This window comes from Mobula hypostoma, chromosome 2 (assembly GCF_963921235.1).
Source record: "Mobula hypostoma chromosome 2, sMobHyp1.1, whole genome shotgun sequence".
Lineage (NCBI taxonomy): Eukaryota > Metazoa > Chordata > Chondrichthyes > Myliobatiformes > Myliobatidae > Mobula > Mobula hypostoma.
This window is the reverse complement of record NC_086098.1, coordinates 219,248,809-219,267,767: the sequence shown is the minus strand read 5'-3', so window position 1 is coordinate 219,267,767 and position 18,959 is coordinate 219,248,809. Positions and strand designations below refer to the sequence as shown.

At 41.6% G+C, this 18,959-nt stretch overlaps 1 protein-coding gene across 7 annotated transcripts in view; it reads right to left on the bottom strand.

The window, feature by feature from the left end:
- LOC134342860 (protein-glutamine gamma-glutamyltransferase 2-like) overlaps window positions 1–18,959 on the bottom strand; it is a 113,798-nt gene that overhangs the window by 20,446 nt on the left and 74,393 nt on the right. For 6 of the 7 annotated variants that reach the window (XM_063041505.1, XM_063041504.1, XM_063041506.1 and 3 more), the window contains 3 exons: window positions 15,173–15,412; window positions 10,574–10,692; window positions 7,242–7,370 (listed from right to left, as the gene is read on the bottom strand). In XM_063041505.1, coding sequence (XP_062897575.1) covers window positions 7,242–7,370; window positions 10,574–10,692; window positions 15,173–15,412 — 488 coding nt within the window. Of the gene's footprint in view, window positions 1–7,241; window positions 7,371–10,573; window positions 10,693–15,172; window positions 15,413–16,542; window positions 16,894–18,959 lie in introns of those variants that run through there. The other variant, XM_063041509.1, reaches the window with a different exon arrangement.

Below are 18,959 nucleotides of genomic sequence, written 5' to 3'. Positions count from 1 at the left end.
GCCTTTAGCAGAGTGGTAGTAAGCTTGGAAGATCATTTCTTGAATCAGACACAGACACAATCAGACACAATTTGTTTAACGATCAGAATTAATAAGTAATCAATATAGAAATAAAATCACAAAATATAAACAAAGAAATAGCAACAGAAATTTAAATGTGAGGAAGATTGTGTTAAAATCAGAACGAGAAACTCTGAAATTCAAAACCAAGTCTCTGGCTTCGTTGGAAACTTGTTGGCAGCACTGCCATCTGCTGGAATGGAAGACCATCACAAATTAAAGTGAGGGAAGTCGTTAACCCCTTAGAGCGATCACTGCTATTTAATAAGAACTTGATTGATCCCATCTAGCAGAGCACCACTTCAAAGTTCAAAGTTATTTTCAAAACATGTATACCATATACAATTTGGAGATTCATCTTCCTGCAGGCACTCACAAAACAAATAAACGCAATAGAATTTATGAAAAACCACACACAACAAAGTGTGCCACACATTCAGTGTGCAAAAGAGGACAAATCACGCAAATAGTGAAAAAAAATAAACAAATCGCATAAAGAGCCTCGAAAGTGAGTCCACAGTTGCGGGGCCAGTTCAGCACAGAAGTGAGTGAAGCTGGTCCAGGAGCAACAACTGCTCCCACACCTGGTGACATGTGACCATTTGTCTGATGGTAGTAGCGGGAGGAATGGGAGACCGGTCAAACACAGGCAGACGGCGCTGAACACCTGTTCATTTTCTGCTTTCAGCCTTGATGATTTAAATCTTGTTCAACGCTTTAATCAGTGTGGAGTAATGGAGCTGAGCATGGGTTGATCTGCTGCTAGGCCTCGACACAGTGTCCACCCCGGCTGTACTGCACTCTCGAGAGTCCAGTGTGCTGAATCTTCCAGGAGATCGCCAAACGTCTAGTTAGATGGTTCTAAAATATATCCCTTAACGGAAAATTATGGGCTGCAGACTGCAATGATTGCAGTTCAGAAGAAGGATATTGGCTAGAGTATCCAGTAGTTTTGTGAGATGCCTGAAAAATGTCGCTGTTGGTAGTCAGTGCCAACTTTACTGCACCATAGCCAGGAAAATCACTATCCTTTCACTTACCCTGTCAAACCACAGGGAACATGTGGTATGATTCAATAAGGCCAGCACTCGTTGTTCTAAACTTGCAAGTACAGCCCCAATGAGCTTAATCTCCCCTTATAGCACAAAACTCCCATTCCTAGAATGAATGCAGTGGATCTTTATTGGGGCACGGATCTGCCTTGTGTGGAAGCTGTGGTAAGGAAGGGTTAACATGATGCCCATGCAAAGATAGACTGCAGACTGCCCAGGCAAGTCTCTTCCGGGGCTGCCTACCCTGAAGAAGCTTAAGTAGTCCCTTTGACAGGAGCTCAGTGAAACCCTCTCTCACTGCTCCCGCTCTGTGATCATCTTTTAGTTCTCTTTCCCCTCCTCTCAGCCTTTTTTCTCCAGTCCTACCGAAAGGTTTCAGCCCAAAACGTTGACTGTACTCTTTTCCCAGATGCTGCCTGGCCTACTGAGTTGCTCCAGCATTTTGTGTGTGTTGCAGGCAAGAAAGAACTTGAACAGCATAGTTTCCCGAGCAGAGCAGATTCCCGGAGCCATTTTCACTTGCTGGAGAAGAGAAAGCATATAAGGAAAGGATGTGAAACACACACCGACTAAGGGACAATTGCTTTAATAACTGCAAAGGTTGTTAGCTTGTAGTTTCGATTGATGTTTAACACCTGTATTGTGAATGGTGAATTGATCCAACAAGTAAGGAATTCAAACACACACAATTTACCAAATGGCCAATATTCACAACTGCTAGTGAATTCTGTATAAAAATGGCATTTTCTCTGTTCCGGTTCCAGAACAGTGTGGGTGACAGGGACCATGCTGTTCTCCTTGTGCACACATAAAATAAAGTACGAGCAAGGAGTGAGTGTGAGTTTTGAGTGTCCAGTTAATTGGTGATGACAGATACTCAGAGGTTCCACAAAGTTGTCTAATCCTTGACTTTGTTGTGTATTTAATATTTCCGTAATATTTGAGTAATATTACAAATATATTGTTTGATTAAGCATTCATGTTGGTTTAAATAATTCATTACAGGTTATATGTAAAAGTACATGAAAGGCACACATCATCACACCATCACGTACGTACGTGCCTTGCTTAAAGTAACAACGAAGGTAAGACACGCATTCCCGGCTCAGTGTTTCCTTTCCATCAGTTTCATGTTTTGGAGTTCCAAAATGTAACAGACTTCGTTATACAGGAGAAAGGGATTCAGTTCTGGTCGCCAATCAGTCCCAAATCCTAAGGGGCTCATACTTGAGCAAAGGGCCGAGTCTGTTGCTGCTGGAGCACAGAATTCATTCTGTGTGGAGTAGTCAAGCCACGGCAATACCTTAGGCGCTGACATGGGAAAGCTGCAGCAGGAAAAAGAAGTTTGCCTCGGTCTAGGTCAGTCCCATGGGAGCAGAGAAAGGGAAAAGGGTGACTGGTCCGGATCAAATTCTGCATGACCAGAGAAAATGAAAGGTTATCCCAGTCTGGGTCAGATCCTGTGGGAGCACAGTAGGTGTGTTGTAAGTGTGTGATTAAAAACAGGAAATCTGAAATGTGTGTGCATTTGTGTGTGTGTACTGGTTTTGTGTACATGAATGATAGCATGGAAGTCCCCTGTCCCAGACCTCTGAAAGGACTCAGGTAGCGTGCACAGACTCAGAGTCACAGTCATAGATCACTACAGCACAGAAACTGTTGTAATTTCATCCAACCTCAGTGAAAACTGCCTGCCTGCATAGTTTTGTATACCTCTATCAAATCTCTTCGATCTTCTGCATTCTAGAGAATAAATCCTAGCCTGTTCAACCATACCTATAACTCAGATTCTGAAGTCCCAGCAACATCCTTGTAAATTTTCTATGTACTCTTTCAAACCTGTTTACATCTTACCTGTAGACAGATGACCAGAACTGGACACAATAGGTCTCACCAACGTCTTAAACAATTTCAACATAACATCCCAACTCCTGTACTCAGTACATTGATTTATGAAGGCCAATGTGCCCAAAGCTTTCTTTACAACCCTATCTACCTGTGATTTAACTTACAATAAATTATGGACCTGTATTCCCAGATCCCCCAGTTCTACCACACTCCTCTGTGTGTCACCACTCACCATGTAAAAACTACACTTGTTGGTCCTCCCAAAGTGCCACACCTCACACTGGTCTGCATTAAAATCCATCTGCCATTTCTCAGCCCATTTTTCCAACAGGTCCAGGTCCTGCTGCAAGCTTTAATACGCTATACCCCAATCTTGGTGTCATCTGTTTGCTGATCACAGTATCATCCAGGTTGTTGATATAGATGACAGACAATAGACCCAGCACCGATACCTGTAGCACACCACTAGTCACAGGCCCCAAGTCAGAGAAGCAACTATCTACTGCCACTCTCTGGTTTCTCCCATGAAGTCAATGTCTGATCCAAATTATTACCTCATTTTGAATGCCAAGCGACTGAACCTTCTTGATTATTCCCCCCGTACAGGGCGTAGTCAAAGGCCTGTAGACAACATCCACTGCCTTGTCTTCATTGACTTTCCTGGTAACTTCCCCTTGTACCTAAGAATGCTGTTGACTAGATCCAAGATGTCCCTGACCCTGACACCCGGGAGGTAACATACTATCCGGGATTTTATTCTGATCCACAGAAACTCCTTTCGGTTCCCCGCATTAATAGAGCTCACATCTTCACTCCCTTCCCTTCTGAGTCACAGAGCCAGACTTAGTTCCAGAAATCTGACTGCTGTACTCTCCCCTGCTAGGTCATTCCCTTCCCAATAGTATCCAAAGCAGTTTAGCTGTTGTTGAGAGCAATGGCCACAGGGATAGTCTGCACTGGCTGCCTAGCCCCTTTCCACCTTCTGATGGTAACTTAGTTACCTGTGTCCTGCACCTCAGTGCAACTGCTTCCCTGTAGTCCTGTCTGTCAACCTGTAAGCCTTCCGAATGACACAGAGTTCATCCGGTTCCTGCTCCAACTCCTTAACGTGGTCTGTTAGAAGCTGCAGATGGATACACTTCTTGTACATTATGGAGCAGAAAGCATTAGGTATATTATATGAGCTGAATGGACTAAGAGTCTGCAGAGGGGTTGTTAGAGAAAGCAAAATGTAAAAAAAAAAGTTAATGTGAACACCAGTCAAAGAGGGAAAAAACAGAAAGAACAGGCAAAGAATAATAGTAACACAGTCAAAATGCTGGAGAAATTCAGCAGGTCAGGCAACATCTGTGGAGATGAATAAACAGTTGGCTAGACGGGCTGAGGCCCTTCTTCAGGATAACATCACTTTTAAGAATAATAATGTCTACCTTGGTGTTTGAAAAGAAGCAATTGGCACCAAAATCTGAAAATGAACTGGATGACTATAGCCTGCTGTACTCCGGCCTTCAACAAAGTCCAAGGCAAGTGACACCTCCTGAGTACTTGGTGAGGCCGGTGTCAGCTGATACCCTGCCACATGCGGAGGCTTCTAATGGCACTACGGGAGATGAGACGCAGAAGGGTGCAGAGGCATAAGTGATCTGCTAATTTAAATATACCTTGAACAGATCTAGTAGGAGCTCTAAGAAAAAGTTTCTCTCACCCTGTGGATTGCATAGGATGCACAGTGTGATACAAAAGACAATGATGTTAATAAATATGTAGAATGTGTGTGTAAATGTTTTCAAAAGTATCTCTAGAAAAGGGGACACTCGTCTTAATAAATGTTACTGTAAGTAAGTTGCAACCTAAGTTAAAGGAAAACATATACTACAGCTTGTGTGAGATGAGAAGAGTTAAGTAAAATTATGAGTGTTTCACAATATTGCCAAAGGCAATTACAACATCAAAGGATTAAAGCTGTTAAGGAGAATGAGGACAATAATGTGGGAGACTTTCTGGGCTGCTCCACTATGGCTTCTTGGTAATATTTACATCGTTAGAAAACTATTGCAATTGCTATGCCATGCAATTTGGATTTTATTTTAACATATTGTTTTGTTCTGCATTTAAATGACAGTGAGCACATTTTATCTAAACATTAACAGATTAACTTCTGCTTCAAATTACACTTTAAACTTAAGGTTTAAAGTTACCTGCTTTATACATATTTAGCTTATGTGACCCATTGATAACTGGTATTATTTTTGTTTTGAACGTGTAGTTATTTAGATAATGCTATTTGAAATGTATGGTGCTTTAGTTCTTTGACTCACATAAATAAACATGGAAATGGGATGTAGGTACAGTAGAAGTAAAAGATAGGGATGTCCATGAGGGGCAATTCCAATGGAGGTCATCAAATATTCCCATTTAGGACTACTACAACTGAAATCCACAGGCACAGCCATGGGTTTTTCAGTAAGCAGCATCTTTTTAAGATGCCTTGAAAATCTACTGATGAAATCACATTCATTTACCTTTAAAAAAACAGAAAGTGAGGAAAGTGAGCGGGTCTGGAGGTAGAATGGAAATGCAAAGCCTTGAAACCCTTACTCTCAACAATCCTGCTAGTGAATGTACAGTCTCTGAAAGATAAAATTGATGACCTCAGAGCAACGTTGCAGTAGCAGAGGGATATTTGGAACTGCTGTGTACTTTGCTTCATGGAAACATGGCTCACCCCCACCATTTCAGATGCAGCACTGCAGTCCAAGAACTTCATCATCCACTGGAAAGACAGGACTGTTGAATCTTCTAAAGATAGAGTGGACAGAATATGCTTCATGACTAATCCATCTGGTGCACAGATGTGATGGTTCTATCTCAATCCTGCTCACTTGACCTGAAACATCTAGTGATCAAGTGCCATCCACCTTATCTGCCGAAGGAGTTTTCCACCTTCATCATGGTCATATTCCACCTCCAGCCACCATCAGGAAGGCACTGGAGGAGCAGAGCACAGCGATCAGCAGTCACGAAACAGTGTATGCCTTCCCTAACAATGAGGGCGATCTCAACCAGGACACCTCGAAGAAAAACCATCAACATATCTCCTGTGGAACCAGAGGAGCCAATGCACTTGACCACTGTTACACCACCATTAAGAATGCTAACCATGCATTCCCACTCCCACACTTTGGAAAGTCCTATCACCTGGTGTATAGACAGAAGTTAAAGACTGCGGCGCCAGTGGTGAGGACAAAGAAAGTATGGTGAGGTGAGGCAGAGCAGTGCTTACAGGACTGCTGTAAGTCAGTGGACTGGACAATATTTAAAGTTTCATCTTCAAATCTGAATGAATGTGCACAGTTGTCACCGACTTCATAAACACCTGTGTGGATGAGTGTGCGCCTTCAAGATCAACACGGACATATCCCAAACCAAGTGCCATGGATGAATCAGGAAATTCATAGTCTTCTGAGGGCTAGGTCTGAGGTATTCAGGACAGGTGATCCAGAACTACACAAGAAATCTAGATAGGACCTATGGAAGGCTATTTTAAGAGTGAAAGAACAATTCCAATTGAAGTTGGAGATGGAATTGGATTCATGTTAGTTTTGGTAGGGTTTTAAGGTCTAATTCCTACAAGGTGAAACTTAACATTATGAATGGCTGTGATGTTTCACTCCCAGATGAGCTCAGTGCCTTTTATGCACACTTTGAAAGGGAGAATAAACTACAGAAGTGCAAAACCCTGCAGTGTCTGGTGACGCTCTGGACTCTGCCTTAAAGGCTAAAGTCAGAACATCTTTCCAGAGGGTGAACCCTCACAAAGCCACAGGCCCTGATGGCGCACCTGGGAGGGCAATGAAGCTCTATGCCAACCGACTGGTGGGAAGACCGCCTATCCAGCGGTAGGAGGCCAGGGCATGTACATTGAGGAACAGGGCTTGATTTACTGTTGTTGTTTTGTCACTTCCACATTCTATTTTGTTGTGCTGTGTTGTTCTTCTGAGTATTGTTGACACATGAGTTGCCTCAGCACATAGTTGGGATTGCTAATGACATACTTCACTGTAAGTTTCAATGTACATGTAATAAATAAATCTGAATCTTCAATCTCAACCAGAGCTAACATTCCAAACTCAGTGTATTGGTTGTGATCTGGACAAGGTATCATAGAATAAGAGAATCAATGGACACATGACTGCACCAAAAAAAGACAAAGCTGCAAACATCACAAATTATCCATTCTTTTACTTGAACTAAAACCATCCTTAATAGTTCAACACTCACCATAGCTGTCACAACTCTGCTGATATAAACAGGGTCATTTCTGTGCATATAGTCCTTTGTTGGATTTTTCTGGCATTTAATACTTTTATCCAACATCATCAGACAGATATCCACAATATTTTCTTCAAACTGAAATGGAAAACATTTTGATATTTCTGTGAATCCTTCTGAGAAATGCTTAGTGATAATAAAGTTTTTGCAAAGTTATTACAAGAGCAGTAATAAGAATAAAGATTATTTGAATGGATAATTTGGTACTTGCTGAACTTGCTGAAATATTCTGTCAGTTTTTCCATTGCAAAACTAACATGGCCATTCTTGTTTCTGTTCTCTCCTCTCTGCTATCACCCTCATCTTCTCCCTTCCACACTGCCCAGCAAAGCCAATTAACCACCAATTGAACTCCAGGCCTCAAATGGGCCATTTGATAATGACTCTCTCTCAGCCGGGGGGGGGGGGGGCGTCAAATTTTGTCCCCTGTAAAATACAATGCCTACCTGGCCTTGTCTGTTACTGAACTCTGAAGTGATGGCAATGATGGTGGTCTCTGGGTAATTGCTACCTAGCTCGCCCATTGTGTGTACTGGGGCGTCTGGCCCATTATATCAGTATCTTAGCACAACACTTACTCTTGCCTCAACTCTTGCCTAAAGACCCAAAGGATAAATCTTTGTGAAACAAGAGCAAATTTTGGGTGTTTCATTTCTGGAGTTCTGCACCATTTGAAGACAACACAGTAAATAAATGAAATATGGGGATAAGATCCAAGAAGAGATGTTTATTTAGAAGTGGCAGGGCTGTTAACCTGCTCAAGTGAATGATTGTTACCATCGTTGATTATAGAAATTCTTTACTGTGAGTTGTTATGCGGATTTACTTTGCTCTCTCTGAAGGAATAAGATCATTGACACATTTTCTCTTTGCCTGTCTTTCTAACATTCATACCAGTGCACAGTTTTCCTTTAGCAACTATTGTTATTTTCCCACTTGGTGCTATCCAAAACTGATGCTCAAGTGCAAATCATTTAATGTAAATTGAATTACTTGTGATTCAACCATATGCAAGCAATCGGCAATATCATCAGGAATTGGAGGGGGTAAAACAATGGCAGACAAATTGTCAATGATCTGGAGTTTCTTCTAAGCTCAATTATAGATTTTGAATACACAATCACAGCTTATGAAAAGGGTCTTGGCCTGAAACGTCGACTGTTTATTCATTTCTGCAGGTGCTGCCTGACCTGCTGGGTTCTTCCAGCATTTTGTGTGTGTTGCTTTGGATTTCCAGATCTGTAGAATTTCTTGTGTTTATGAAAATGATATTAGGGACAATCTTGCATACCTTATAGATGCAAAAGTAGGTAGGATGGTGGGAAGTCTACCATTTGGAGAAACTGGAGGAGAACAGGATCCAGGGCAATGTAAAAGCATATCTGAACTCATTGATGCACGGACAAGAGCTCCTGCTGGAGAAGCCTGTAGAATATATGGCCAATGCGTGTGTAACTGAAAATTTTGAAAGTAGCACCTTGGATAGTCCTATGTTGTCCCAGAGATTTTGATGCATTATGCATTAGGTACACTGAGGCACCTTAAATGACAATACAAGCTTCATGATCAATGTAGCAAATCCACACACCCATTAGTTTTCATCTCCATGGACTTTAATGTGAATAAAACACTAAACCGAGCTGCTGTACAATGCAGGGGAAGATGACCTTTATATATTGAGGAATTGAATAAAGTCAAAGAATTATGTTTAGTAGGTGACTCACACATTCAGAAGGATGAGGGTATTTTGGAGACTTACTAGAATGCTTCTGTTGAAGAGTGATTACAGTTAAGTGAATTAGCTGGAGGGTTAGTGATGTTTTTACTTATTTATTTATTGACACAGCAGAGAACAGGCCCTTCGGGCCCAATGAACTTCACCGCCCAGAGACCTACTTATTCAACCCGAGCCTAATCACAGGACAATTTACAATGACCAATCAACTTACTAACCAGTACGTCTTTGGAATGTGGGAGGAAACTGGTGCCCATGTACTCACAGGAAGAGTGTATAAACTTTCTTAAAGATGATATCGGAATTGAACTCTGAACTCGGATGCCCCGAGCTGTAATAGCATGTCCAAACTACTAAGTACCATGGCACCCCACCATTCTGACTGGAACCCTCAGATTGAGAGAGTCATGTGACTGGTGTTTAAACTGATGGAGGGTTTATACAAAGAGAAGTTTTTGTTATTACTAAATTGGGCTTCCATATAAAATGACTGGTAAAAGAATTAGAGGGAATGCAAGGAAAAAGAATGCTTAGATTTGGATTACAGCCCTGATAGCTTGGTGGGAAAGAATTCAAAAGTAATTAGATAATAATTGGCATAAGTTTAGGTGCGCGACCTCCCTCTGTGCTGTATGAATGTGCTAAACCAACAACTTAATACTGGTGGAGGCCACAGGATTTTTAGCAGAGGAACTTTTAAATTTAAACTCAGTGCACTTATTGTATCTTTGGTTGGAATACTTCGTAGGAAACCTATACTTGTTGCAGGTTTTGATCTGGAAGCATGCCAAGATAAATTTCATTAGATCAGCAAGGAGTCAAATGTCTTTCATGTTTCTCTATCCCCTGTGCTGAATGTAGTTCCCTGAGCCCTGAAAGATGCAACTTGAACTCAGTCATCTAAAAATGATAAATTTACATTTGTTGCATCTTTAAAGTGATGAAATATTCTCAGAAGTGTAGAGACCATATTAAATACTAGGAATAGTGGTTAAAGGGATAGGTTTAAAGTAGTATAATTAAGGACGCTGATGATTGGAAGGGAATTAAAGAGTTTATGGTCTACAAGAATGGACCTGAATCATTGTTAGACCAGAAGGCAATGAAAGGTGGAATTGTTGCTTTGCTACCGCTTACGCATGGGAGGGGGGAGCTGGGGGGGCTTTGAGGTTCTAACATTTAACTGTCATTCTTTCTTTGGGGCACTCCTCTGTTTTTGTGGATGGTTGTGAAGAAAAAGTATTTCAGGATGTAAACACGAGGAAATCTGCAGATGCTGGAAATTCAAGCAACACACACAAAATGCCGGTGGAACGCAGCAGGCCAGACAGCATCCATAGGAAGAAGCACAGCCGACGTTTTGAGCTGAGACCCTTCATCAGGAATGTATATTGTATACATTTCTCTGACATTAAATGTACCATTGAAATCTTTGAAGTCAAGAGAATAGTAGTGACAAAGAAATGAAATTCAAATGTAGGCAAAAGACAAAATGCAACTCCCTCAATAATCAGATCGCAATAGACTGATTCAAGATTTCACATACCTGTCCGAAGTACCATGAGCGAATATTAATCTGGCGACAACTGCCAATATAGATGATTCCATCTTCACTTAACACATATTCTTGTCGTTGCTCCTCACTATCCAGAAAGACTTCATCCTCTGACACAATAAAGAACAACTTTAATAGATAGCGTAACAATCGTTTTTGATTGTTTATAATTGAATTAGAAATGCCAGCATAAAAATTTCCTCACAATACAAAACTGCATTTTCTAAAGCAGGTAATTGAAGACTATTAACTGTGATCTGCAAATTGCTAGAAGATCTGCATATAATATGCATGCAATAAGAATACATTAGTACTGGTGAAGTTCCCGAAGACTGGAAGATGGTTAATGTTGCTCTCTTACCTAAGAAGGGTAACAAGGACAAACAAGTGAACAATATGTCTGTCAGCCTGACATCAATGGTGTGGAAGTACTGGGGATCTCTCAGCATTTGGACAGACAGAGTCTGATCAGGGAGGAGTGAGCTTGGCTTCACGCATGGGAAGTCATCCCTGATGGACCTTTTTGAAAAAAAAATGACCAAAAAGGTGGATGAGAGTAGAGCAGCAGATGCTGTCTGTTTGGATTTTAGTGAGATCTTCAATAAGGTCCCATGTGGCAGACTTCTCTGGTAGGTTAGGTCCCAAGAAATCCAGGTAGAGTTAGTTAGGTGGATCAAAATTGGCTTGGAGGTAGTAGGTAGGTAGGAGTAGCGTGGTTGAAAATTGTTTCTTTGAATGGAGGCTGATGACTAGTGATGTGGTCAGTATTTGGACCCTTGTAATTCATTATTTATATGAATGATTTGGATGTAAGTGCACAAGTTTTCTTCAGAAAGTTGTGGATGACACAAAATTAAGTTCAAAAGACCATAAGACATAGGAACAGAATTAGGTACTTCAGCCCAGCAAGACTGCTCCACCATTCCATCATGGCTGATTTATTATCCCTCTCAACCCCATTCTCCTGCTTTCTCCCCGTAACCTTTGATACACTGACTGATTAAAAACCTATGAACATCCGCTTTAAGTATACTCAATGACTTCCACAGATTCATCACCTTCCAGCTAAAGAAATTCCTCCTTATCACTGTTCAAAATGGATGTCCCTTAATTCTGAGGCTCTGCACTATGGTCTGAGGCTCACCAACTGTAGGAAACATCCTCTCCACATCCACTCTATTTAGGTTCCAATGAAATCTTCCCTCATTCTTCTAAACTCCAGCAAGTACAGGTCCAGAGTCATCAAACACTCTTCACATGTTAACCCTTTCATTCCTGGAATCATTCTCGTGAACCTCCTCTGGACCCTCTCCAATGCAGCACATCTTTTCTTAGATAAGGGGCCCAAAACTGCTCACAGTACTCCAAGTGTGTTCTGACCGATGCCTTATAAAGCCTGCTCATTACATACTTGCTTTTATATCCTAATGTTCTTGTAATGACTGCTAACATGCATTTGCCTTCCTTGCCATAAACTCAACCCGCATATTAACCTTCAGGGAATCCTTAACAAGGACTCCCAAGACCGTTTGCACCTCTGAATTTTGAATTTTCTCCCTGTTTAGAAAATAGATGTCTGTGTCCCTTCTTCCAAAGTGCATGACCATACCTCCCTACACTATATTCCATTTGCCACTTCTTTGCCCACTCTTCTGAAGTCTAAGTCCTTCTGCAGGCTCCCTGCTTCCTCAACACTACCTGCCCCTCTACCTATCTTTGTATTGTCTGCAAACATGGCCAAAAAGCCATCAATTCCGTCATCCAAATTGTTGACATGTAATGTGAAAAGAAGCAATCCCATCCCACACCCCCATGGAACACCACCTGTCATCAGCGTTCAACCAGAAAAGACCCCCTTTATCCCAACCTTTGCCTCCTTGAATCCAGGCTAGTATCTTCTTTGTAAGACCATGGGCTCTTATCTTGTTGAGCAGCCCCCTGTGTGCTACCTTCTCTAAGGCCTTCAGAAAATGGACGTTAAGCTCCCAGCCATGTATAATCTTCCTTCAGCCACGACAGTGATGACTGCAACATCATACCTGCCAATCTCTAACTGCGCTACAAGATCATCTACCTTATTACGTAGACTGCCTGCACTCAAATATAACACCTTCAGTCCTGTATTCATCACCCTTGTCAATTTTCCCCCATGTTACACTTCAGCTCATCCCACTGACTGCAACTTTGCTTTATTACCTGCCTGTCCTTCCTCACAGTCTCATTACACAAATGCATCCACTTGTATACCAACTTCCCCGTCCTTAGCCCTACCACTCCGGTTCCCAAACCCCTGCCAAATTAGTTTAAACCTTCCTAAACCTTCCCCAACAGCTCTAGCAAACCTGCCCGCAAGGATAGTGGTCCCTCTCAGAGAGTAATATTGATAGCAAAGAGGGTTACTATAGATTACTGGAGGATACCGATCAGCTACGAAAGAGGGCTGAGGAGTGGCAAATGGATTTCAATACAAATAAGAATGAGGTAATGTAGTCAGTCCAGCATAGGACTTGATGATGGCTTCCGTCTGTCTCGAAGGACAACATATAGTGGCGCTGGAGTCACTGCTCCAGGGCACAAGCCTGGGCAGAAGGTATGGGGCTCCCAGTCGTCAAGATGCCCCTCTTGGCCACAATACTGTAGACCAAAGGAAAGTGAAGCAATATGTTTGGCACCAGCTTGGCTGCAGGAGCTGCTGGAAGCATGTTCAGTGACGTCTAGCCACTCCGGATTTTCTGTCTGGGTTTACTCCCGTAGCCTTTATCTCTACTGAGGCTGCCCACAAGGCAGTTGAGCTACTTGTCCATAGTTGGGGAGTATAGGACTTGTAGTATGAATATTAGGGCAATACGGAGTGTCATCGAACAGAGAAACCTAGGAGTACAAGTGTGTGCATGGTTTATTGAAACTAATGTCATAGATTGACAAAGTGATGCAAAAGGTGTTTATTATGCTCGTCTTCATTACTCAGGTCATTGAATATAGGAGTTGGACATTATGAAGATTGTATAGGTTGTTGGTGAGGCTGTATTTGTTGTACTGTGTCCAGCTTTTGTCACACTCTCATAAGAAAGACATGATTAAACTGGAAAAAGTGCAGAAAAGAGTTACGAGGATGTTGCCAGGAACAGAGAGCCTGAGTTATGGGGACAAGTGGCAGATGAAGTTCAACCCAGTAAAGTGTGAAGTGATTTGCTCTGAAAACCCAAATTTGAAGGCAGAATATAGGGTTAAAGGAAGAATTCCTAACAGTATGGAGAAACAGAAAGATCTTGGAATTTACATACATAAATCTCTTAAGTTGATAAAGTTGTTAAGAGAGTGTATGGATCTTTATTATTGGGGGACTGAGTTTGAGTGTGCGTGGCAGTGTGGCACCTCCATAAAACCCTGGTTAGACCACACATGAATATCTGGTCGCCTCATTATGTGCTGTGGAGGTTGGAGATACTGCAGAGGAAATTTACCAGGATGCTGCCTAGACTAGTGGGCATGCCTTATGAAGATACGTTGAATGAGCAAGGGTTTTTTTCTTTGGAGCAAAGGAGGATAAAAGATGACTTCATAGAGGTATACAATGGGCCAAAGGGCCTCTCCTGTCCTGCAATATTCCATGTTTTATGAGAATGAAGGGAGATTTGATGGAGGTGTACAAAATTATGAGGGTATAGAGAGAGTAAATGCAAGCAGCCTGGATGAGACTAATGCCATTGGCTGAGACTAGCACTAGAGTCCACAGGTTAAAAAATTGGGATACTTAAAAGGAACCTGAGGGGAAACATCTTCACTCTGAGAACGTTACGAGTGTGGAATGAGGGGCCAGCACAAGTGGTGGATGCAGGTTTGCAACATTTGAGAGAAGTTTGGATAAGTACATGGATGGGAAGGGTGTAGTGGGCTATTTTCCAGGTGCAGGTCAATGGGACTAGGTAGAATAATATCTCTGCATGGAGTAAATGGGCCAAAAGTGTGTTTCTGTCATGTAGTGCTCTATGACTCCAGAACTTTGAAGGAGCTGATTATTCAATGCTCATATTTTTTCATCCCAGTTAATTGATTTCTCTCAGCATATTCTACCATTCATTTCTCCTTAATAAATGTATTTGATTTGTTGTTTAACTCATCTATACTCTTTACTCCAATTATTCCATGAGCTATTAAGTTCGGGGTCTGACACCCTAAGCCAATAGGCTGGTCCTGGACTTATCTCCTGGCATAATTTACATATTATTATTTAATTATTCATGGTTTTATTACTATTTAATTATTTATGGTGCAACTGTAACGAAAACCGATTTCCCCCGGGATCAATAAAGTATGACTATGACTATATGCCTATGACTATGTTCCATATGTTCACTATTACCTGGATAAAGGGATTCCATTTAGAATTTTTAAAGTATGTCTTCATGACTGGAATGCCTAAATGTTTGAAGCATATGCAAGCAATAGCACCTATTTGTGGCCACAGTACAAAATACCAGTAGTTCATCAAATTTCTTTTTGATTTACATAAATCTGGTTAAATAGAGGTCCTCTCCAATAAAACATGTGCTTCAAACTCTCCGAGTACAGCATTAAAATTATACGTACCTCTGCACCATGGGTTGAAAAGTAGTATGAACTCTCCGAGTCTGTACTTCAAAATCTGACATCCTACGGGGTTCAGGAGGCTTAAAGTGTATCGTCCAATCTTGGCATTTGGTGGTGGGAATGCAATCAGGACCAACGTGGTTCCAGTGCTGGAAACAACAGCTCCACTCCACCTCCTTTGATCAATTGACCTTAATTGAAACATGCCTTTTGTTTGAAATACTCCTGAAGGTTTTGGCCCTAACATAGGATAGATAAAAAAGATACATAATAGCTGGATAGATTGTAACTGTATGGTGATAAATAAAAAAAAACTGTTTTCCAAAAAAATGTTTTCTCTTTTAAATGTGAACAAAATAAACTCATCATTTATATTCAAAAAGTAATTTTACAAAGACTTCTGTTTAATAAGACATAATCAGTTGGTGCAACCACCAGCTTCTGAGAGTCAAACAATATATCTTAGTTCTGAAAATAACTTACAATTGAGGAAAGTCAGTGATCCACACCTGATCTATTCTATGAGACCACAAGACCATCAGACATAGGAACAGAATTAGGGCATTTGGCCTATTGAGTCTGCTTTGCCATTCCATCACAGCTGATTTACTATCTCTTTCAATACTATTATCCTGCCTTCTCCCCATAACCGTTAATGCCCTGACTAACCAAGAACCTATCAACCTCCACTTTAAATATACTCAATGACTTGGCCTCTGCAACTATCTATGGCAATGAATTCCACAGATTTACCACCATCTGGCTAGAGATGTCCCCGCATTCTGAGGTTGTGCCCTCTGGTCCTAGACTCATGACAGAAAACATCCTCTCCATATCCACTCTGCCTAGGTCTTTAAATATTTGATAGGTTTCTATGAGATCATTCTTCTAAACTCCAGCAAATACCGCTGCAGACCCATCAAATGCCCCTCATACATTAATGCTTTCATTCTCGGAATTGTTCTTGTGAGCCTCATCTGGACACTCTCCAATGCCCGCATATCTTTTCTTAGATAAGGCACCCAAAATTGCTCACAAAACTCCATGTGGCCTCATAAAGCCTCAGCATTCCATCCTTACTCTAATATCTTAGTCCTCTCAAAATTAATGCTAATCTTGCATTTGCCTTCCTTACCACCAACTCAATCTGCAAATTGAACTTTAGGGAAGCCTACACAAGGACTCCCTAGTCCCTTTGCACCTCTGATTTTTGAATTTTCCTCCCATTTAGTAAACAGCGTGAGCCTTTATTCCTTCTACCAAAGACCATACACCTTCCTACACTATATTCCACCAGCCACTTCTCCTAATCTGTCTAAGTCCTTCTGCAGACTCCTTGCTTCCTGATTATGGCCCATCCCTCCACCTACCTTCGTATCATCTGCAAACATGGACACAAAGCCAGCAATTGCGACATCCAGATCATTCATATATAACATGAAAAGAAGCAGTCCCAATATAGACTCCTGTGGAACATCACTAGTGACCAGCAGCCTAAGAGAAAAGGGCCAGTTAGCCAATCTTCTAGTCATGCTAGTATCTTTCCTGTAATACCATGGGCTCTTATCTTGTTAAGCAGCCTCATGTGCAGCACGTTGTCGAAGACCTTCTGAAAATCCAAGTAATTGACATTCACTGATTCTCTTCTGTCTATCCTGCCTGTTATTTCTGCAAAGAATTCCAACAGAACTGTCAGGCAAGATTTCCTGTTAAGAAAACCATACTAACTTTGGCCTATTTATCATGTGCTTTCGAGTAGCTGAAATGGACTTAACACTTCCCAAACACTGAAGTTAGGCAAACTGGGCTATGATTTTCTTCTTTCTGCTTCCCTCCCTTCTTAAAGAGTGGTGTGACATTTGCAATTTTCCAGTCCTCCAGAAGCATTCCAGAACCTAGTGATTCTTAAAAGATCACTACTGATGTCTCAACAATCTCTTCAGCTATCTCTTTCAGAATCCTGGTGCTTAGAATAGCAACAACACTCACTTCTCCCCTCTGACATTCTCAAATTTCTGGCATATGACTAGTGTCTTCCACAGTAAAGACATACAAAATTTGTTCGCCATTACTGTGTCCCCCATTATTACCTCTCCAGTGTCATTTTCCAGCAGACCGATATTGACTCTCGCCTTTCTTTTACTCTTTATACAGTACTGTGCAAAAGTCTTCAGCACATTTATATACCTAAGGCTTTTGCACTGAACTGTATTTGTTAATGTGGATGTTGGGAGTGGCGAGGGTGGAGTCCTGTGGGATGGGTGTGGGACAGGTGGCACAGGAAGAGTGCCAGAAATGAGAGGTGGCATGGGTGTAGACACCCATGAGTCACCCTGAGACACCAGGCAAGGTGATTTTGTTTATTGATCATTACACAATATCTCTCTGGTGCTTCCCACTCCCTCCCCTCTCCCTTCCTCTTTTCCCAACCATGATTCCCCTCTCCTTGCCCTGTTCCCACCCTCAGTCCAGAATAGAGACCCATATCACAATCGGGTTAATCATCACTCACATAAGTCATGAAATTTTTTGTTTTGTTTTGCAACAGCAGTACAGTGCAATACATACAAATACTACAGTACTGTGCAAAAGTCTTAGGCACACTCACATGCTATGTATATGTGTCTAAGACTTCAGCCCTGTATTATTGATCTGAGAAAAAAACCTTTTTGTATCTTCCTTTATACTATTGGCTAGCTTACCTTCATATTTCAGCTTTACTCTCCTTATAGCTTTGTAAGTTGCCTTCTATTGGTTTTTAAAAGCTTCCCTGTCCTCTAACTTCCCACAAATTTTTGCTATATTATATGCCTTTTCTTCTCCTTTTATGCTGCTTTGACTTCTCTTGTCACCCATGGTTGCCTCATCGCCCCTTCAGAACACTTCATCTTTGGGATGTATCTATCTTGCGCCTTTTGAACTGCTGCAGAAACTCCAGTCATTGCTGTTTTGCCATCATTCCTGCCAGTGACCCTTCCAATCAAATTTGGCCAGCTCCTGTCTCTTGCCTCTGTAATTCCCTATACTCCATTGTAATAGAATAGGATCTCAGACCCGTCTCTGAGTCCTCGGTCTGTCAGTGTTGACCATGCGATATTGTGTCCTAGCTGTTTAGACACACAAGCCTGGGAAGTACAATATAGAAAGCAAGCACGTATTTGATGAACCCAAAGGAACGGCAGAGACCGATACAGTTTGGTACCAGCAGCGTTGCAGGAGTTGCCAGTCAGCATTGAACTCAACCTAGGACTGCCTTAGAGACTCCAGCTCTGGATTTTTCCCTCGAGGTTTATTCCTGAAGGCTTCAGGTTTGAGATCAATTTTCCTTCGCTTAGATGAGCTGCCAACCACGGCTGATGAGCCCCATCTGCCCGAAGCAACTGACTTTGAGGTTCCAGTAAATCCACCTTTCCCCTCTTCTCCTGTCAGTTCCATTGGGCTTAGTTGCTAAGCCACACATGAAGGCCAGGAGCTGGACTTGATTGTCAGAGGTTATAGGAAGCACACGCCATTGGGAGCATTTAATAGGTAGAGGGAGCTTGTCCCCATTACCACCCCTGGCTATAACAACCTTAAGGAACCATAATAACATCCTAAAATAGAAATTTATGGTTATATAATTAACTTGAGTCTTACAATCAATATTTATACCTAGTGTACAATTAAAGGCAGGAATTAATTTTATATCTTTCTTTTTCTCGATTTAGAATCTTGTTAATTCAACAAGAAGTGAAAAGTGGTACTTCCCAGCAGCAAGCATTTGTCATTAAGTCCCAAGGATAAACAA